General features: G+C 38.3%; 1 protein-coding gene across 4 annotated transcripts in view; it reads right to left on the minus strand.

Annotated features, from left to right (window-relative positions):
- Positions 1-23,344, minus strand: part of Ppm1b (protein phosphatase, Mg2+/Mn2+ dependent 1B) — a 53,560-nt gene that overhangs the window by 25,468 nt on the left and 4,748 nt on the right. For 2 of the 4 annotated variants that reach the window (XM_042675389.1, XM_042675387.1), the window contains exon 2: positions 1,406-2,262. In XM_042675389.1, the coding sequence (XP_042531323.1) occupies positions 1,406-2,248 (843 nt within the window). In that variant the 5' untranslated portion in view covers positions 2,249-2,262. Of the gene's footprint in view, positions 1-1,405; positions 2,268-23,344 lie in introns of those variants that run through there. The other 2 variants (XM_042675390.1, XM_042675388.1) reach the window with 2 other exon arrangements.

Raw genomic sequence — 23,344 nt, forward strand, 5'->3', positions numbered from 1 at the left:
AGGCTAGCACCCTACCACTTGAGCCACAGGGCCACTTCGACTTTTTCTGCTTATGTGGTGCTAAGCAATTGAACCCAGGGCCTCATGCATACAAGGTAAGCACTCTACCACTGAGCCAACTTCCCAGCCTGCATTTCATTTTTTATAAAAACATTCACATTTGCTTAGCATAGTGACTCATGCTTGTAATTCCAGATACTTAGCAGGTAAAGATCACAAGGCTCTCAGTTTGAGGCCAGCGAAAGTTAGCAAGATCCCAATCTCAACAAACAAGTTGGGTGTGGTAGTACAAGATTGTAATCTCAGCTACTCAGAGACAGAGGTAAGTGGATTACAGACTGAAGCTGGCCCCTATCATAAAGCACAAGTCCTTAACTTGAAAACAGCCAAAGCACAAAAGGGTTTGGAGTATAGTTCACAGGTAAAGAACCTGCCAAGAAATACAAGGCCCTTAGATTCAAATCCCAACTGGGCACACGCGAGCACACACACACACACTCTGGCTATGTCTCTGCTTACCACAGAGACAGCATGGTTCTAATGCAGACAGAGTAAGCTAAATTCTGTTTCACAATCATTTTTGGTGTCTTTCTAGTCAGGATCATAGAATACATACATGCACACTCAAGGCACTTGCCAAGTTCACTCAAATTTTAGTTATTTTTTGTATAGGTATTGGCAAACACAAGATATTTAAAACATTTAAAATAAATATTTTAAAGATATTCTGGAGAACCAACTATTAAAATTCTAAAGGAATTTTTTTATAGGAGTACATAAGGGTTTGGGTTTTAATCAGTGACAATATCTATGAAACCAATTTTGGTATCTTCTACAAAAGTGAGAGACTATCCACCAAGTCATATATTACTTAGTTATATGAAAATTCCACTTAAATTGGTATTGATATGGAAAGCTTTCTAGACAGTGAATAGACAATGCTAGAAGAATTAGAACTAAATTTTAATTAAGCGTAGCTTCTTGGTATAGGCTATATATTATATATACTATGTAGTATGTACATATTACATATACTTTTGATTTAAGAAAATTAAACTTTTTTAGTATTTTAATAAATACATGTTAAGCTACTATCAAATTATGAGTAGGATGTCCACTTCCAATACCAAGAATTTGAATCAAAAGTCACAATTCTGTATAGATGACTGCCACAGCAACAAGCCACAGAATAATCAAGTCACGTATGTCTTAAATTTACTGAACTTACTATTCAAATAATTAGAAGACTAGGACAGATGGAAGTAGTGAAAAGAATAGTTTTCTTTTTGATGAAGAAAGTCATTTAAAAATAAACAGTTTTAAAAACTTGTTTGCTTAAATTTACTTACCATGCCTTTTCAAAATAAAGTATTTTAATCGTTAAAAAGAAAAAAAGCTTACATACCTTATGTAAACAAGTGTCCACTACCCAATTGCACACATTTTCCAGGTCATCAGATACCTCAAGCCTAGATTTAACAAATTCACAGAGCTCCTCATTACTCATAACATCCCAGATCCCATCACAAGCCAAGATGATAAATTCATCCTCTTCTCTTAAAATTTCATAAACCTCAGGCTCTGGAGAAACAAGTTGCTCTGTTGGGCCTTTGCCATCAACACACTTGTAATCATAGTCCCCCAGAGCACGAGACACTGCTAATGAACCATTAACACGCTGTATCATTACGCTGCCTCCTGCATTTTGGATTCTCTCCTTTTCTCTTGGATTACAAGGTTTGTGATCCTGCGTAGAAAAGCAGACTTGTCCATTCCTATACAGAACAGCACGTGAATCACCACAGTTGATAAAGTAGATATGTGTAGGTGAAATCATAACTCCCACTGCAGTTGAACCACTTCTGTCCATCCCGTTTCTGAGATCTGAAAAGTTACGCATATATTCATCAATTTTCAAAAAGCCAGTTCTGATACCATTCTTGACATTTTCCACTGAAGGTTCCTGAGCAGATCCTGGTTTGCCCACTGCCCGAAAGTCTTCATTGGTAGTGATATGTTCTAACAAATGTGTTGAGCAATAATTTGCCACTCGGGATCCAGCATGACCATCATAAACTGCAAAAAACGACCAGTCTTCCAAGCCATGAGGAATACCTACAACAGCTGTGTGTGCATCTTCCATTTCCACTCTCCATCCTTGCATACTGCTCAGGCCATAGCGTAAGCCATTCCCAGCACCATGAGCATTATGTTTGTCAGTTTTGGGTTTATCCAAAAATGCACCCATTTTTAGTAATGAACCTGGAAGGGGGAAAAAATTATAGGTGTTAAATGTTTAAATTTCTTAACTTGTCTACAGTATTCTACTTGTTCTCAAGTAGCTCTTACCTTAAGTATTTTTCAGTATTATCCCACTTTACTGGAATAAAAAACAAATTCTCCTCCTACTTCTAGAACAGTTAAAATCAGACTAATTAAATCAGAATTTCTGGGGGATGGAGTATAGGTATTAGTAATTTTGGGGGGATCCCAGTCCTGGGTTACTCAAGTCCTTGAGCTCTCACTTGGCTTGCTTGTTCACAAATGGCACCCTTTATTTGAGAAAGGTCAAAAAAAAGATCTTGGATGAGCTCTTCAAATAGCATGCTAGTATTGTCTTTTGGGGGGATGGGGGGCTAAAAGGCACAGCAATGAAAGGAGGAAAAGTGACCAAATGCAGTCCTTGCATTCAATATTCACTACGTAAAAAATGAACTATTCAACTTGTAGGGAGGGATAGGAAAGGAAAAATGGGGGAAAACAAAAGAAGGAGTGACACTGTCCAAGAAGCACTGTAATTATTACCTGACTTAGGAATTGTAACTCCCTAATTATCTGTGTGTGTGTGTGTGTGTGTGTGTGTGTGTGTATTATAAATATATATATAAAAGCAGCAAGCTAGTGATTTGAAAATACTTTGAAAGACAATAGTCTAGATTAACTTGACTTCTATTTGATTCTTGGCTATGCTGGTAAGGTGTTTTTTTACTTTTTCTTTTATTATTTTTGAATTAGGATAGATTGTAATAAAAAATTTCTATACACTAATTTCTAATACACTTGGAACAGACTCACCTCCTCCAAGAAATCTTTTAAGTCTTTGACCATTATTGAATTTCATAACAAAATTCCATATCTCATTTATAAAAAGCGAATCTACTCAATTTACATGGATGTATAAATGTATTATCCACATAAATTATATAACTTTATTCATGCTGAGTTATATATTCCTATTACTTTAAAGGGTAAAATTAAAAATACATTAAAATTTTTATCATTTTGAGATAAATGTAATAGAATATGCTTATTTGTGATCATGGGGCAGGCACTGGGAACCCAGGACCCATATTATAGACAAGTGCTCTATCACTGACTGAGTTACATTCCCAACCAAATGCTTATTTTCTAATATGCAGCATGGCATTAAAGTTCCGTGATACAATAATTTGAAAACTTGATTTCAAGTATTTTTATTTAGATTTTATGGTCTGATGGCTACTTCACCTGAAAAACAAGATAACTTACAAAGATACCTAAATGCAAATGAAATTGGATTCTTGACTATTTTGTTTCCAATTCCATGTACCAAATGAGAAAAAAGTTTTTTTGTAGCTTTCAACTTTCCTAATATTCTTGCAATTATGATACTGTTGTTTTATATTAATAGGTTAACAATCCACAAAAGTTCCTCATTTACAAGATTTTTCAAATGGTTTTGAAAGAAAAGGATGGAAGGTGAGGTCTTAAACAGAATGCTTTTAAAAAGGATACCAAGAACTAAAGAAAGCCTGGACAGACATAAAAAAACAGAGGAGGGGCTGGGAAGTTGGCTCAGTGGCAGAGTGCTTGCCTTGCATGCATGAGGCCCTGGGTTCAATTCCTCAGCACCACATAAGCAAAAAGAAAAAAGCCGGAAGTGGTGCTGTGGCTCAAGTGGTAGAGTGCTAACCTTGAGCTGAAGAGCTGAGGGACAGGCCCAGGCCCAGAGTTCAGGCCCCACAACCAGACCCCTCCCCCCAAAAAAACAAAAAACAGAGGAGCCTCAGGTTGAAGCAGGCCAGATCCAAGTTCAAGGGCAGCCTGGATTATAACAGGGAGATACAGTCTCAAACCAAACATCTGGGCATATTGGTATATGTTCCATAACCACAGCTACTGGGGAGGTGGAGGCATGAGAATAGCATCTAAGATTATAGATCACACTAAGTGAGGTAAGCTAAGCTCAAAGAAACAAACGGGCTGAGAAGGTGGCTCAGTGGTAGAGCACTTGCCTTGCATGCATGAAGCCCTGGGTTTGATTCCTCAGCACCACATAAGCAGAAGAAAAAAAGCCGGAAGTGGTGCTGTGGCTCAAGTGGTAGAGCGCTAGCCTTGAGCTGCAGAGCTGAGGGACAGCGCCCAGGCCCAGAGTTCAGGCCCCACGACCAGACCCAAAAAAAAAAAAAAAGAAAAGAAAAGAAACAAACAAACAGTGCATTTTCTGTCAATTGTGGAAGCTGGATCTAAAATATAACTGGACATGATAACCTATATGGGACTCTAGGCATTCACACACAGACTAAAGGAGGATATCCTTAGGGGAAGAACCCAAAGGTATAACTTCTCTGAACACTTAGGGTATTATTAATTAAAATGGATTCTAAGAAATGGAAACTTTTGTGGTTATTGTTCATGATGGTGGTTGTTTTTGCTTTAGGGTTTTTGGGGGGAGGGGAAAAGCAGCAGCAGGGTAAACAAACTCAACCATGCTATTCAGTATAGACTATGTGGAAAATGAACTATGTACTTGCTGGCAGGGACTGACTGCAGGGGGAAACTGGAGGAAAGTGAAGGAAGGAGTGACACTGTCCAAATACAAATGCACTGATTACCTGACTTATGAAATGGTAATTCCTCTGTACAATATCTAATAATAACAATGAATTATATATTTAAAAAAAGAATCCAAGGTTATCACTTTGCAAAGCTAACCAGATCATGTCACACAAACAAAATGAAAACAAAAGGCCTGGAGACATAAATGGTAGAGGCTCTGGGTTCAATCCCTACTATCACCAAACAAACAAATGAAGCTCCTGACGCTGTGTGGAAGTTACACTGCCCTGCTTCTCACCCATGTTCTTAACTGCAATGATTTTTGTTCCTGTTTTCTTTATAAAAATCAATTCTTCAAGAACTGAAGTTTAGGAATATGCATTTAGCATACCTTTCAGCAGTTACCAGGGATTGCATTCTTTTGCAACCTGGCTTTTTCTAAGTTCCAAACTGATCTCAAAAGCTTAGATTGTCCCATACTTTAACACATTATAAAGTTATCACATATATCATATAATGTGTATAGACAGCTAGAGTTTTAATAAACATCCATGAACCTGCCAATAAAAGTTACTAAAGCCTCCTATTTAATCTCTGAACCCTTTTTTCCTTCCCAATATGGAAATCACCTTAAATTTATAATTAGTATTCTTTGTAGTTTAACTATATTCATGTGTGACTGTTTATATGCATAGCATTTTACACCTATGCATAGTATCAAATTACTTCACTTTTTCCCCTGCTCAACATTATACTTTTAGATTCAACTACACTGATCCAGTTAAAGTCCATTCACTGTATTGTATTACATACCAGGGCAGGTATACCTATACAGTACAGCACACAAATCATGAATCATTGCAGTTAAGTATATATATAACTCCCACTGCAGTTGAGCTGCACTGTTCATCCCATTTCTGAGATCTGGAAATTTACAAGTATATCTGTAATTTTTTTGGGGGGGTGGGGGGTCCAGTCGTGGGACCTGAACTCTGGGCCTGGGCACTGTCCCTCAGCTCTTCAGCTCAAGGCAGGCATTCTACCACTTGAGCCACAGCGCCACTTCCGGCTTTTTTCTTTTTGCTTATGTGGTGCTGAGGAATCGAACCCAGGGCCTCATGCATGCAAGGCAAGCGCTCTACCACTGAGCCACCTTCACAGCCCAATATACACATAATTTTTAAAAAGACACTTTTGATATCATTCTTGACATTCTCTACTGAAGCCTCATGAGCCGTTCCTGTTTTGCCAGCTGCCCCAAAGTCTTCATTAATAACAGCAAGTTCCTAGCAAGAACTTTTTCTATTTAGTGCTGCTACACTAAAAGCAAGAATCAAATTCTACCCAATTTGCAAGTCTATAAAAACTAAATGAACAAAATTCTTCTCTACATCTTGTAATTTCACAGATATAGAATTAACAGATTTTTTTAAGAAAACAAATAAATACTGTATAAACCATGGCTATAAAAATCCAACATATCTGACAAGTCTTTCAGAAGAACATTTCTTCAGTCTACAACACCACAGTGGAAGAGCACACTCAGAGACACTTGACATTGATACACTATTAAGGCAGATTGAAGATCTTTGTTAGCAACAAACAGCTATAAAAAAAAAAAAAAACCCACAGTATTTCCATATGGTTAACAGTATGTAGACTCAAAATTATCCTTGTAAAAACCTGTAATCTTAGCACTTGGTAGATTGAGACCAGAAACTGACAAGTATGAGGACAGCCTGAGTCTTAAACTGCAAGACCCTGCCTGAAAAAAAACAAACCCCTAGAAATAATAAAAACTAATAGTATATAGTCTCCAATCTAAGCAAACACTGGAGCCTATATTAACTTGATCAATTTCGACTCATTTAATTTTGCAACAGTCTTGTAAACTGCATGTTACTGCCTTCATTTTATAGATGAAGTAATGAATTATAGAAATGCTGGGGAACTTAGTCCAAGTACATAGCAGAATGGGCTGGCTCCAGAGTTCATACTCTTATCTACCTCCTACAAATGCTATACTAGGTAATAAAAGCATGATGCCTTTTTTCTCTAGAGATAAATATGTTTCTTCACTCAAATAAAGCTATCTATGTTATGCAGCCTTGATTCTACTCTTTCACACAACTGAATTGCAAATTCTGCCAGTTTTACCTTCAAATATAGTCTAAATGAGTCCAATTGTCTTCACTGCATTATTCCAATGGACCAGACAGAGCCATCATCATCTATAATACTTCATTTTGGGAGAAGGGTCTTGGATTTGGAACTCGGGATCTGATGATTGCTAGGTATGTACTTTATCACTTCAGTCATGCCTCTCTAGCCCTTACAGTAACCCCTAAATTAGCAGCCCTATTCCTGCTTTGCTTTCCCCTATAATTCCTTATCCAGAGTGACATTTCTTAAATGTAATGGAATTATGTTTTTCTAGAGTTTCTAGTCAATTCAGAAGAAGACTCAAGTTTATTATTGCTCTCTAAAATGTAACCCCTTATTAGTTCAATTTTACTCTTCCTGTAACTCTTATCATTTATGTCCCCAGTGGCCTTCTTTCTATTCCTACAAGACATTCCCAATCTTTGGACTTTATTTTTACTGCTGTCTCTGCCCATAACCATTTTCAACTCTTCGCCCCTATAGCTCGGTTCAAATATAACGCAAAGAAATTTTCCTTTCTGGCTAGGAAGGTGGCTCAGTGGTAGAGTGCTTGCCTTGAATGCATGAGGCCCTGGGCAATTCCTTAGCACCACATAAGCAAAAAGAAAAAAGTCGGAAGTGGCGCTGTGGCTCAAGTGGTAGAGCGCTAGCCTTGAACTGAAGAGCCGAGGGACAGTGCCCAGGCCCAGAGTTCAGGCCCCACGACTGGACCCCCCCCCAAAAAAGAAAGAAATTTTCCTTTCTTTTCTAAGCTAGCTAGCTGTCTGTCTGTCTGTCTCTCTCTGTCTCTGTCTCTCTCTGTCTCTGTCTCTCTCTCTCATCAATCAACCACAGAGCTGGGGATCTATCTGTCTATCTATCTATCTATCTATCTATCAATCAACCACAGTGGTTGGGATCAAACACTTATGACTCAAGAAATATAGGCAAGTCAGGCACCAGTAGTGATTCTTATTTCCAATTAACCAGCAAAAAGCTCAAAGTGGAGCTATAGGTCAAATGGTAGAATGCCAACTTAAGTGAAAAAGCTAATGACAGCCCTCAGACGTTAATTTTAAAGCCCAGTACTGACAAAAAGAAAGGAAAGGGAAAGGGAAGAAGGAATCAGGCAAAGCTTTTCATTGAGAAGGGGAAGTCTCTCGAGCATTTTTTTTTTGGCCGAGAGTGGCCTCAAACTATAACCCTAACAATCTCAGTCTCTGAAAAGGATAGGATTACAAGCAAGAGGCACTGGCATCCTGTTCAGCTACTGCTTTCAATACTTCACAAACATTTAACTCATTTAAATTCTACCCTTTACTAAAAACAAGTACCAAAAAAAAAAGTATCAAAAAAAGTAAGTAAATAACTGTCAGAGAACTTAAACCAAAAATCTTCAGACAAAATAAAAACAAAGCTTCAACAAAGAACACTCACATACTGCAAAATTCTCCTTCCTGCAGTTGGCACACTTTCAGTAAAAAGGGCACATGGACATTGATAGGCCTTGCTTACAAAGAACACAATCTGTTGGTCCCATCTATTTCCCAGCAAAAAGATAAGTCAGGGATGACTCAAAGCTCATTTTTCCCATGGGAAAATTTTTTCTCAACACTAGTATTTTGTTCTTTTGACTTTAAAAAGTAATATAAGGGTGTGGGAAGGTGGCTCAGTGGTAGAGTGATTGCATCACATGCATGAGGCCCTGAGTTCGATTCCTCAGCACCACATAAACAGTAATAAAAGGCCAGAAGTAGCACTGTGGCTCAAGTGGTAGCATGCTAGCCTTGAGCTGAAGAGGTCAGGGACAGTACCCAGGCCTAGATTTCAAGCCCCAAGACTGACCAAAAAAAAAAAGGTAATATAAAAAGTAATAATAATGTTTTTTCTTTTCATGAGTCCTACATGCTGCAAGGCACTCTATTTAGATATTGGTGTACAATATAACATTAAAATTAGTAACAGTTTTAACACTCATCTAAAGACTGAAAAACATGAAATACAAAGAGGCTTACTAGAAAAACTGGTGAAATCCAAGTAAGATCTAATGTTCTATAGAAGTTAAAAGCATGGATGACATTTAAATGTTTTACCATGAATATCAAAAACAAAGTTAGCTGGAAAGGATATAGTATTTATATTTATATATAATTATAAAATTAACAACAAATTAATTTAGATGTGAACTATACAGCAAAAGTATTCAAAGTATAATTGAATAATATAAAAGCTAAAATTATCAAGACAACCTTAATAGTTACTTCTGGAAGGAAAAGTGATTATTGTAGTAGTATACAGATAAAGCTGATGATGTTTCCTTTCCTTTATCGAAATGAGTATCAAGAAAGAAACATAGGTCCCATGGTTTCCCTTATTTACAATAACCAGTATATGTCTAAGATAAGCAGAAAAGGTCAAAAGCTATGTATGTACATAGGACCATGTAAGATGATGCTAAGTGAAATGAACCCAAGACAGTGACACAAGTAGTTTTATCTTCCTTGCTGTGTTTTTTTTTTTAAATGTATTTATAATGTACCTTTTTTTGTTGTTTCTTTTGTATGTTCTTCCTCCATGGGACAACCACTGTTTTCACTGATTCCAGTGCCTTGCATTTTGTATATACATTTTGGCGAGGGGAAAGGAAATAACAAAATGCTGAAATAAGGATACAGGTTGACCCATCGTAACAATAAGATGTACGAGACACCATGTTGAAAGTGAACTTTACAACTTGGGGGCTGGGGAGAGGAGTTGGAAAGGTGGGGAGAAAATGAAAAAATAAAAAAAAAAAAAAAAAATAGAAGAAATAGCAAAATGTGCCTAGCACCAGTGGCTCAGGTCTATAATCCTAGCTACTCAGGAGGCTGAGATCTGAGGATTGGGGTTCAAAGCCAGCTGGAGCAGCAAAGTCCATGAGACTCTTATCTCCAATAAACCACCACAGTGGCGCTGTGGCTCAAGTGGTAGAGTGCTAGCCTTGAACTGAAGAGCCGAGGGACAGTGCCCAGGCCTTGAGCTGAAGAGCTGAGGGACGGCACCCAGGCCCAGAGTTCAGGCCTCATGACTGACAAAAAAAGAAAAGAAATAGCAAAATGTTTTACTGGGGGCAGAGGAGGAGAGACAGAAAAAGGGATCACAGGAATGAAAGGAGAGTGAGCAAATATATTCACTGTATATTATATTAAAAAGGGAACTATATAATTTGAGTATAGGGATGGGCAGATGGATAATAGAAAACAATGGATGCCACAGACCAAAATGCACTATACTTAAACCTGACTTATGGAATTGTAACCTCTTTGTACAATTACTTAAAAATATTTTTTAAGTAACAAAAAGTTTGAAGAAAATAGCAAAACATTAATATGTTAAATCTTGATAATAGAATCAACTTAAATTTGCATGCTAATCCATGCACAGGTGGCTCACATCTTTAATCCTAGCTACACAGGAGACTGAGATCTGAGGATAATGGTTTCAAACCCAGCCCTAGCAGGAAAATCTGAGAGACTCTTATCTCTAATTAACCACCAGAAAACCAGAAGTGGCACTGTGGCTCAAAGTGGTAGAACACTAGCCTTAAGCACAAAAGCTGAGGGACAGCACCCGAGTTCAAGCCTTATGACCACCACCACCACAACCTCCACCACCACCACCACCAACAACAACAAAAATCATGCTATAAAACTAACCAAAAAAGCTGACCATACCAACATAAAAAACACAGCTACCACCTTTCTTAGTTTGAATGGTCATTATCAAGAAACCAAACAACAACAAATGCTTGTGAGGATACCGCCAAAAGGGAAGTCCAATACACTGTTTGGTGGGAATGTAAGCTTGTTCAACCACCAGGGAAAGCAGCATGGAGGTTCCTCAAAAAAAAAAAAAAAGTAAATAAATAAAAAATAAAAAATTAACATAGATGATCCAGCAATTCCATTCCAGGCATCTAACCAATAGAACATAAACAAGGCTATAGTAAAACCACCAGCACAACAATGTTCATTGCAGCATTATTCACCACAGCCAAAATATAGAATCAGCCCAGATTCCCCTCAATGGATGAATGGATCAAGAAAAACTGTGTGTGTGTATGTGTGTGTGTGTGTGTGTATTTATACACACACACACACACACACACACACACACACACACACTATGATATTGTACCATTCATAAGGAAATGGAAAGACTTGTAAAGTATTAAATGAAGTAAACCAGATCCAGAGAAACAAAGGTTGCAAGGTTTCTCTTATTAGTGGTAAATAGAATATGCCTATAAATCTATAAGTAAATAATCCAGGTGGTATACAAGCAGTTCCAAACGAATTAACTGAATTACAATAGGTGCTACGGAGATTTCAAATAATACAATTTTTTTTAGAAGAGTAAATCAAAGTCCAACAAAACAAGCACCAAGAAATGGGTATTTGCATAGTGGTGGGGGCCCAAAGGGAAAAGGAGCCAGGAGAGAATGCAGACAAGAACTCATTGTAAGCCAGGGGCTGGTAGCTCACACCTGTAATCTTACCTACTCAGGAGGCTGAGATCTGAGGATCTCGATTTGAAGCCAGCCCAGGCAGGAAAGTGATTTCCAATTAATCACCAGAAAACTGGAAGTGGAAATGTGACTCAAATGGTAGAGCGCTCACCTACAGCTAAAGAGCCGAGGGGCAGCGCCCAGGCCCACAGTTCAAGCCTCATAACCAACAAAAAACAAACAAAAAAAGAGAATTCATTGTATATACTACAAAATAGAGACATGTAAAGGAAGGGGTGAGTCAAAGGGGATGAGATTGCTGAAGGGGGTGGCAGATCAGGATGCACTGTATTCATGCGCACCTTTGTTAAATGACACCTCCCTTATACAACTACTTAGAAGATTTTTAAAAACTCGTATTTCAGTAAAATTTCACTCCAACGCAGTAATTCTATAACAATGAATGGTCATTACTACCCATTTCCTTTTCAAACAATGCAGTTAAACACCAGCACTCCTGTCCTCCAAAACAGGGTACTTGTTCTGTTCAATTATGGAGTGTGAAAACACCATATAAACACATATGTAGAACACAGAACTGTTTAGCTAAAATAAATGTTACTTCTGGTTTTAACAGACGCCTGGTCTAACACTTATAAATGAAACATTCATTCATTTAGATTTGCTTGCTATGCTTTAAGACAGTTCTTTAAAATTACTTTCAAAAGAAATGGAAAGAACTGGGTTGGTAATACACACCTATAATCCCAGCACTTGAGAAGCTGAGGCAAGAGGATCAAGAATTTGAGGAAGTTGTAGGACTGCCTGGGCTACACAGAGAGACCTGATCTCAAAAACACTAAAAAAAAAAAAAAAAAAGATATAGAAAATAATAAATGAGAGCCGGTGCCAGTGGCTCACGCTTATAATCCTAGCTACTCAGGAGGCTGAGATCTGAGGATCGCAGTTCAAAGCCAGCCCAGGCAGGAAAGTCCATGAAACTCTTGTCTGCATTAAACCACCAGAAGTGGCGCTGTAGCTCAAGTGGTAGAGCGCTCAGCTTGAGCTGAAGAGCACAGGGACAGCACCCAGACCCAGAGTTCAAGCCCCACGACTAATAATAATAATAATAATAATAAATGAGACTTTAAGTTTCAGTATTTTCTCAAAATCAAATCTATTCAAGCCTGAGGTGAGGTGGTGGCACATAAGCATGGCGGCACACACCTATAATTACAGCTACTCAGAGATGGAGATACAAGGTCACAAGTTCAAGGCCAGCCCAGGCAAAGGTAGGAGTGAGATTGTCCCAAAAACACAATTAAAATAAAAGGCTGAAGAGTAGTGGTTCAAGTGGAAGATCATCATACTAGGAAGCACAAGACCCTGAGTTCAAACACCAGTACTGTCTAAAAAGAGAAAAGTAGCTTCTATGTGATTTAATTTAAATGAAATATAAAAAAGCAAAACTAGTGTATGAGGTCAGAACTCAGGAAAGCATAAAATGTACATAATAATTAGCATTATCATGAAAGTCAGCAATTATATCTAGTAGCTAGTCTAATAAAGTAATATAAATCTGAAATGATGAGTTTAAAAATATTTTGAGGGCTGGGAATGTGGGTTAGTGGTAGAGTGCTTGCCTGGCTTCGATCCCTCAGTACCACATAAGCATAAAAAAGCCAGAAATGGCACTATGGCTCAAGTAGTAGAGTGAGCAAAAGAAGTTCAGGGGTAGTGCCTAGGCACTGATTTCAAACCCCAAAACTGGTAAATATATATATATATATATATATATATTTGAGACTCCAACTATATATTGAAATTATTTTACAAAGAGAACAGGTAAAATAGTATTGCTATACTACAGTGATTTAGACCTACACTGTTGTTGAACAAAATCAAAGATTAGTAAAGATTTATATAATCATCATTTACAAACCATTGTGAGGGTCTATAGGTATCATCTTAAGAAATGCTAAGCTGGGCGCTGGTGGCTCATGCTTGTAATCCTACTCAGGAGGCTGAGATCTAAGGTTCAAAGCCAGCCTGGGTAGGAAAGTCTCTGTGAAACTCATCTCCAAACAACCACCAGAAAACTGGAAGTGGTGCTGTTGTTCAAATGGTAGAACACTCACCTTGAGCTGAAGAGCTCAAGGACAGCGCCCAGGTCCAGAATTCAAGCCCTACAACTGACAAAAAAAAAAAAAAAAGCTAATTTAGTATGTGATAAGAAAAACTTCAGGGAAAAGGGAGCAGGCATAATACTTCAGGTAGTCAGTTTTAAACATGATACCTATTACAGATCCAAGTAGAAACAGTTCCCTATCAGACATAAAAAATTTATCACTAGCATAAACTGCTTTATATTCACCATGAAAAATCTTAAGATTATTAGATGTGAATCCAATCCATAAAGCTCCATTCTGCAGTCCAACAGAAAAATTTTTTCTTTGTAGGCTTGTGTAGCTATTTTAGTGCTGTGTTTATAAGCAATTAGTGAAATGGGACAGAACATGACCATACTCTTAACATATATAGTCACAGCCCTAACACTTTTAAAAGAATTTGTCCTGGAACATGGTGGTAGAATGTCCAACATATCTATAATATATGTATCATGATATATAGCCATTTCTGTACCAAAATTACCAGTATTTCTGGTGAAACAATTCAAACATTGATGTCCTGGCTTGTAAGAATTAGCCCTTCTATTAGTTTGGTCCTAAGGAGGCTTTGTAACACAATAATTCACTCTGTTTTTGTTTTTTCCTGTTTGTCATGGGGCCTGAACTCTGGGCCTAGTGCTGTCCCTCAGCTCTTCAGCTCAAGGCTAACACTCTACTACTTGAGCCACAGTACCATTTCCAGCTTTTTGTGCTTATGTGGTGCTGAGGAATCAAACCCAGGGCCTCATGCATGCAAGGAAGGCAAGCACTTTACCACTGAGCCACCTTCCCAGCCCAAGAATTCACTCTATTGGTAACTTTTCCCTTCTAGAAATATTTTTGATTGTTTTTATGCTGAATTTTAAAATACTTAGAATCACTGGCTTATTCTTTTCCTTCAGCTTCTTTAGCTAAAGAAAGAGAATGCTGCCCCCTCTTTAAAAAGTAACCCTCCATCAGGTGCAATGACTCATACCTGTAAATCTTAGCTATTCAGAAAGCTGAAATCTGAGGATAGCAGTTCAAGGCCAGCTGGGGCAGGAAAGTCCATGAGACTCTTATTTCCAATGAACTACTTTTAAAAAAGCCAACTAGAGGGAAGGAGTGACATTGTCCAAAAAGAAATATAATCGTTAACTGACTTACATAACTATAACTGCTTTATAACTGCACCCTTATAATAACTATTAAAAATTAATATAAAAAAGAAGTCAATTAACTACCCAAAAAAAGCCAGAAGTGGCGCTGTGGCTCAAGTGGTAGAGCACTAGTCTTGAGCAAAAAAAGCTCAGAGACAGCAGCCAAGTCATGAATTCAAGTCCTAGGACTGGCACTAAAAATAAAATTAGCCTTCAACTCAAAACGGTATCTGACAAACTTCTATACTGACTTCTAGGATGAATTTTACCTACATTTCAAACATTATTTGTCCATGCTATAGCTCTTCAAATATAACCAAATACTACCTCTGCACCCAAACTATATTCATATTCCAATCTATTTATTAAACACAAGCAGTCTTTGAGGTCCACCAGTTTTACCTCTGGTGAGTCACACTTAAAGTGCCTAGCCTATTACACCCACTTACTGAAAACAGAAGGTACACTAATGAATTTGTATCTGTTTGTAATGCTCATAAAGCAGCTCCTATTTCCTATCAGTCTAGTCCTAATAGCCTTTTGTGTGAACATCTTCAGTTTTAGACTAGAATCCATTCAGCATAGCTTTTCCTAGGTTCTTTAGGTTTCAGGTTAGGGAAAGATCAGCAAGATGAAGCAAAATATATTAACGAATTCATGAAGAAATATATACAAAGGATTGCTTAAAGTATAATGTATCACCTTACCCCTATCATCTCTTCCCAAACATGATTATTACCATTCAAGTATTCACTTGAGTGCAAATCTTTTGGGGGTGATTTTACAACTATCTTTAGGCTAAAATCTTTAATCAGCAGTAACACTTTATACACATAAAATCTAAGGGATCCCTAAGAGCCCATAAATGCAATTAACAATAAGAAACACCTATATTCTAATGGCAAAGTAATCCTACATTTATGCCTGCAAGATTTAGTCATTAAAGGAAAATCAGGAAAACAAAATACAACAAAATGGGACCTCTGGGAGATAACTGGATCACAGAACCCTGAGGACTAAGTTTAGTTCCCTTATACAAAAGGACCCGAAAAGAACTCTCTAGCTGTTTCTGACAGGTAAGAATACAAGAAGATGACCATCTACAAACCAGAAAAAGGACCCTCACTCAAACACCTTATTCTTCTGGAAGTTCCTACTCTCCAAACAGTGAGGAAAAAATAAATTTCTAAAACTATTTCTATCTAACCTCTCTAGAACCATTTTAGAGTATCCAACAACTAACTAAAACATCCCATTATCTTTACCATGTTAAAACACTTTAAGCCATCCTCAAAATTCAGGGTAAACTAGGTGCCAACGACTCAAGCCTGTAATTGCTACTCAGGAGACAGATCAGAGGGTTCAGAGTCAAAGCCAGCCCAGAAGGAAAAAGTCCTCAAGAAGATGATCTCCAATTAATGAGGTGGAGGTGTGGCTCAAAGAAAGACAGCTGTGAACAAAAAAACAAAGCAAGAGTTCAAGACCTTGAATTCAAATCTCAGTGCTGCCAACATACACAAAAATCTACACACATATGTAGAAGGTTAATATGAGTCCACTTCTCCAAAATTAACTATTCATCTCCAATCCTTTATATTCAAAATATATGCCTTATACTTGACTGCATAATTTGGTCTGGACATAACCACAAAGATACACCTACACAAATCTCCCTTTCCAGGTTGACCATAAAATCTGAAAACAGGTAGTTTAACATATTTTGTAACAATTTCCAAACTTGGTGATCACTCTGTACTTAAAAGTCAAATAAGAAAGAACACAGACAACCCAATATAAGCAAAAGAGCAGAAAGAACAAATAACCTGAACATATATAAGGCTTTCACGGAGGAAGTTAAGATATAGGATAAGCTCAGTAATGCAATCTGAACAATCCTTTTTCCTTCCAAACCTCTACTACCCTTACAAATCAGTTTATAAACAAAAATCAAAAAAGGGGAGGGTACTAACTGAAAACTGTGATGTACTAAAAGTTGCTAGCACTGGTGGCTCATGTCTGTAATCCTAGCTACTCAGAGGCTGAGATCTGAGGATAGAGGTGGGAGCCTGTCTGGGCAGTAAAGCACATGAGACTCTCTCCAATAAACTATTCAGAAAAAGCTGCAAGTGGTACTGTGGCTCAAGTGGATAGAGCATTAGCCTTGAGCAAAAGAAGCTCAGGGATAGCCAGTTCAAGCCACAGGACCAACACAAAAATAAACAAAATAAAAATTATTTACCTTCACATTAAGATTTAAAATACTCCAGAACAGTTGAAGAGAAAGAAATAAACTCGTTTCCTTACATTTAGTATCATAAAACATCAAAAACCTTAATAAAAACTTAAGTAATATCTATCAAATAAACCATAAGGGGCTGTGGGACAGAAGCTCAGCATTAGAATCATGGTTACTATGGTCAAGGCCCTCAATTCAATCCCAACAACTGCCCCCCCAACACAAAAAGTATCTGAAGGCTTACTAGAGTTCAATAAATGAGGTCTCTTAGGTCATGAATGAAGCTATTGTTCATTTATACACACACACACACACACACACACACACACACACACACACACACAATAAAATAAATAATAAATACAAGTTAATTTGTTTTAAAGTAAAAAACCAATCTTGATTCACCGAAGCAATCAAGATTACATGTTAACTGTCTTAGAAAAGCAAAAGAGAAGCCGGGCACTGGTGGCTCACGCCTGTAATCCTAGCTACTCAGGAGGCTGAGATCTGAGGATCTTGGTTCAAAGCCAGGCTGGGCAAGAAAGTCTGTGAAACTCTTATCTCCAATTAACCACCAGAAAACTGGAAGTGGCGCTGTAGCTCAAATGGTAGAGTGCTAGCCTTGAGCTGAAGAGCTGAGGGACAGCGCCCAGGCCCAGGGTTCAAGCCCCACAACCAACAAAAAAAAAAAAAAAGAAAGAAAGAAAAAAAAGAAAAGCAAAAGAGATCATTAATAATTAAACAAAAGGTCAGGGGCTGGGAAGATGGCTCACTGGTAGAGCGCGTGCCTTGCATGCCTGAGGCCCTGGGTTCGATTCCTCAGCACCACATAAGAAAAAAGAAAAAAGCCGGAAGTGGTGCTGTGGCTCAAGTGGTAGAACGCTAGCCTTAAGCTGAAGAGCTGAGGGACAGCACCCAGGCCCAGAGTTCAAGGCCCCACGACCGGACCCAAAAAAAACAAAAAACAAAACAAAAAAAAAACCAAAAGGTCAAAGGTTCACAATGTATCCTAAATGTCTAATGTCTGTGCAAACTCATGAAGAAGCATCTTAAATAAACTGTATCATCACTAGGAAAGCTACAGAACAGAAAGCAGCAACTAAACACCTGTTTCACATGTAAGTTCAACATGCAGAAATTTATGTTGTAATAAAAAACCTCATACTGTAACCATAGTTAATTAAGGGAATTAAGGGAAGCAGTGCTAAATGTACAATTTGAGCACCATAAACTAACAGACAAAATGACTCTAAAAGTTATCTTTTAGTAGAACTGTCAAATATCCAGAGAACTAAATTCATAGCCACACAAGTCATTAACACTATTACCAGACACTACTTGGTCAGCCTCTAATCTTCCAGGTGTATCTCACAGAAACAGCAATGAAGTCTTTTTCAAAGACAAATAATATATTTTTACATGTATATCCCAAACTGTTTATTTTTGCAATGCTAGGGACTGAGCCCAAGGCTTTCCTTGAACATGCTTATTAACCCCTGTAGTGGTTACTTAAGCTGGTGGTGGTGAACCACCAGGGTCTGGCTTGTTTTATTTTCTTTTATATTACAAGTTTGATTCTATCTGATAACCAATCACATTTCAATAGTTTTCACTTAATTTTTTTTCACAGTCTTCAAACTCTTATGAAAACACCAGAGATTCCCAAACAGCCAAAATAATCCTGAGCAAAAAGAGCAAAGCTAGCGTCTGCTAGTGGCTGTAATCCTAACTGTTCAGGGTGCTAAGCTCTGAGGATCATGGTTCAAAAAGGAAAGTCCAAGAGTATCATCTCCATTTCACTATCAAAAAAGCCAAAGGAAGGCTGTGGCTCATGTGGTAGAGCACTAACCTTGAGCAAAAAAGCTCATGAGTTCAAGCCCTAGGACCAGTATGGGGGGGGGGGGGGAGGGAGGAGAGAGACAGGAAAAAAGAACAATGCTGGCTCACGCCTGTAATCCTAGCTACTCAGGAGGCTGAGATCTGAGGACCGTGGTTCAAAGCCAGCCAGGGCAAGAAAGGCCATGAAACTCTTATCTCCAAAAAAACCACTAGAAAAAAAAAAACTGGAAGTGGCGCTGTAGCTCAAGTGGTAGAGCTGAGTGAGCTGAGGGACAACGCTCAGGCCCAGAGTTCAAGCCCCACAACCAACCAAAAAAGAAAAAAAAAGAAAAGAAAAGAGCAATGCTCAGGGCTGAGAAGGTGGCTCAGTGGTAGAGCGCTTGCCTTGCATTCCTGAGGCCCTGGGTTCGATTCCTCAGCACTACATAAGCAAAAAGAAAAAAGCCAGAAGTGGCGCTGTGGCTCAAGTGGTAGAGTGCTAGCCTTGAGCTGAAGAGCTGAGGGGCAGCGCCCAGGCCCAGAGTTCAGGCCCCACAACCAGACCCCCCTTCACCCCCCCAAAAAAAAAAAAAAAAAAAAAGAGCAATGCTCAGAGGTTATCAGAATATCTAACCTTAACCTCAAACTACATTACTGAGTCATAGTAACAAAAACCAGGTTGGGCTTGTAGATCAAGTTATAGAGTGATTGTCTAGGTGAAGTTATAGAGGCTCTGGGTTTGAAACCCAGTACAAAAAAAAAAAAAAATGTCATGATAGAGATATAGAAACAAATACTGCCATCTGATTCCTGATAAAGGTGCCAAAAACATACCCTGGAAAAAAGACAGCATCTTGAACAAATGGTTCTGGGAAAACTGGATTATCCACATGAAGAAGAGTGAAACTAGATCCCTATCTCTCACTCATACAAAAATCAACTCGAAATAGATCAGACCTGAAACTTTGAAACTACTAGAGGAAAATATAAAGGAAACAATTCAAGGTATAGGCATAAGCAAGGATTTTGTGAATAGGGAAACAGCTCAGTAAATCCAGCAAGAACTGACAAATGAGACTGTACTAAAATAGAAAAAATAAAACAACCTCACAATCAAAGAATCCTTGTCAGGTATCCACCCAACAGGGGTTTCATATCTAGACTATACCAATAATTCAAAAAATTAAACACCAAAAGGAAAAATGCAATCAATAAATAAGCAAATAAACATCACTTTTCAAATAAAGTACAAATATCTAATACACATGAGAAATAGCTTAATATTCTTAGCCACAAAAGAAATGCAAATCAAAACTACACTAAGATTCCAACTCACCTGAGTCAGAATGGCTATCAACAAGAATACAAAAGTTGGGCCTGCAATGTCTATAATCCCTGTTCTGGGAGAAGTAGGCTACTCAGAGGCAGAAGGATCCTGAATTCCAGGTCAGCACAGGCCAAGTTAAGGAGACTCTATCTCAAAAACAAAATACACAAGAGTTGGAGGTGTACTCAAGTGTAGACTGCTTGTATAGCAAGCTCTAGGAGCTGGGTTCAACACCTCAGCCAAAAGGAAGGAGGGAAGCAGTAGAAGAAAGAAGGAAGGAATGAGGGAATAAGAAACAAAGAAAATGTATATATAGTACAAGCAAAGGAGTTTATTATTTTTTTGTCGGTTGTGGGGCTTGAACTCTGGGCCTAGGTGCTGTCCCTCAACTCTTCAGCTCAAGGAGAGCACTTTACCACTTGAACCACTGAGCCACTTCCAGTTTTCTGGTGGTTAATTGAAGATAAAAGTCTCACAGACTTTCCTCAGGATGGCTTCGCACTGGGATCCTCAGATCTCAGCCTCCTAAGTAGCTAGGATTATAGGCGTGAGCAACCGGCACCCAGCGCAATGAAGTTTTACTATGCCATTAAGAATGGCATATTTGGGAGGCTGATAACAAGAGGATCACAGTTCGAATCCAACCCAGCAAACAACTGGGCACAGGGGAAGATGCCAGTCATTCTGGTTTCATGAGAGATTTAGACTGTGAGGATAGAGGTTCCAGGCCAGCACAGCAGAAAAGTCTGTGAGATTCCACCTTCATGGAAAGATGCTGTCTATGGTTACAGATACCCATCATACCAATAACAATGGAAAGTCTAACATAGGTAGATTACAGACCAGGCATGCAACTAGACAGAAAGCAAGACTTTTCCCTAAAAATAATGCAAAAAAAAGGTGTGGCTCAGGGCTAAAGCACCTGCCTGGTAAGTAGGAGGCTGAGTTTAAAAAAAATAAAGATTTGAGAAACAATGGTTAAAGGTAAAAAGTTGATGAAACCCTCCTTCCCCCTCCACCTCCGCCATCAATCTTAATCAATAAGCTGCATAAGGTGAGATGTATGCATGTGATTTCAGCTGTACAAGAATCCATAAGAGGATGAGAGTCTGTGGCCAAGACAAAAAACAGTAATATGTGATACTCTACCAGAACAGTAAAGAAAACAAAAGGGCTGAGAGTGGCTCAAGTTGTACAGCACCTGCCTCATAAGAATCCAAACCCCAGTGCTGTCAAAAAATAAAAGAATGAAATTGTTTGCTGGAAAATGGATAGAGATCATCATATTGAGTAAAACCAGCCAGTCTTACAAAGACAATTATGTGTTTTTTTTTCCTATCATTTGTGGAAGTTACAGGAAAACAAAACAAAACTAAGCTAATGAAAGGAGATGAAGAAGTGATCCAAGTATATCATATTCATGTTTGGAAATGCCAGGATGAAATTCTTTACTATGTACAACTTAATATATGCCAATTTAAAAAATGAGTTTTCTGAGACAGTTGCTGGTAGCTCACACCCAGCTGCCTACTCAGGAGACTAAGAGCCACAAGATCATAATTCAAAGCCAGACCAGGGAAGAATCCTGCAAGACTAAATCGCACCATCAAAAAGCTAGGCTAAAGATGAGTAACAATGTCTCATACCTGTAATCCTAGCTATTCAGGAAGATGAAATCTGAGGATTGAGGTTCAAAGTCAGCCAGGACAAGAAAATCCGATCTCCAATTAACCAGCAAAAAGCCAAAGTAGAGCTGTGGTTCAAGTACTAGAGAACAAGCCTTGAGCAAAAAAGTTAAGAGACAGAGCCTAGGTCCTGGTTTCAAGCCCCTCCTCCCTGGCCAAAAAAAAGCGGCTAAGCTGGAGGTATGGCTCACATGGTAGAATGCCAGTCATGAGAGCAAACTGAGCAAGCAGGAGGCCCTGAGTTCAATCCTCATTAACTGTAAAAGGAAGTTTTTCCTGTTGCTATCATACAGTGCAATGTTCATTCAGAACCTATTCTGAGGTGAAGAACACTCTATAACACAGAATCTTTATAGTTTCCGTAGACAAAAATTCTAACAATCCAAGAAGAAGCTATTCTCCCTTTAAACGGTAAATGGTGCTATCACTAAGACAAGCTTTTCATTGTTAGTAGGTAGCTTCTAGTTTACAAAGACAGAAAGCAAGTTATCCATGTACCATAAAGACAAATTTTTTAGTATTCAAGAAATAATCATTGAGAGCACAAAATCCGGGGAAAAAGGGTAAAAAAGTGCAGCAGTGGAATGCACTGGACATGGATGAAAGTGAAATATACAACTTGTGGGTAAAGATGGGAGGGAGGGAATTGCAGAGAATAAGGGGACACTGTATGAAAAGAAATGTACTTGTTACCTAACTTATGTAAAAGTAACCCCACTCTTCATCACCTCAAAAGTAACAATAAAGTAAAAAAAAAATCATGGCAAAACCAGTAAATAAAATCTTGGTATTTCTTTTTTGCTTGTTTTTGTTTTGTCTTGCTTGAGGTTAGATTCAAAATTACCTACTAAGTGCTTAATGACATTTCAATATTCCCTAAAACTTTGAATCCATTTTATTTTTAGCAAATTAAACTAATAAAAGTATTTGAGAGGCTGGGAAGTTGGCTCAGTGGTAGAGTGCTTGCCTCACATGGATGAGGCCCTTGGTTTGATTCCTCAGCATCACATAAGCAGGAAAAAGCCGGAAGTGGCACTGTGGCTCAAGTGGTAAGAGTGCTAGCCTTGAGCTGAAGAGCTGAGGGACAGTGCCCAGAATTCAGGCCCCATGACCAATAACAAAAAAAAGTATTTGATAAGCTGGAGTGGAGGATATAATTCAATGGCAGGAGACAAGGAATTCTATAGAGTTCACCACAAATACCTATTTGGTAAATTATAAAAGCTTTAAACTGATACATTGTACTTTTGTGTATGTGTCAGTTCTGGGACTTGAACTCAGGACCTCATGCTCTCACTTGGCTTTTTTACTCAAGGCTGGCGCTCTACTACTTTGGGCAATAGTTCCACTTTCGGCTTTTTGCTGGCTAATTGGAGATAAGAGTCTCATGGACTATTTTGTCCAGGCTGGCTTTGAACTTAGATCTTATAACTTATATCGTCCTTAGATCTTAGCTTTCTCAGTAGCTTGGATTATATATGCATGAGCCAACAGTGCTGGGCATAAACTGCACTTTAAATGTTAT

The sequence above is a fragment of the Dipodomys spectabilis genome, unplaced genomic scaffold, assembly GCF_019054845.1.
Source record: "Dipodomys spectabilis isolate Male_0828 unplaced genomic scaffold, ASM1905484v1 ptg000026l, whole genome shotgun sequence".
Lineage (NCBI taxonomy): Eukaryota > Metazoa > Chordata > Mammalia > Rodentia > Heteromyidae > Dipodomys > Dipodomys spectabilis.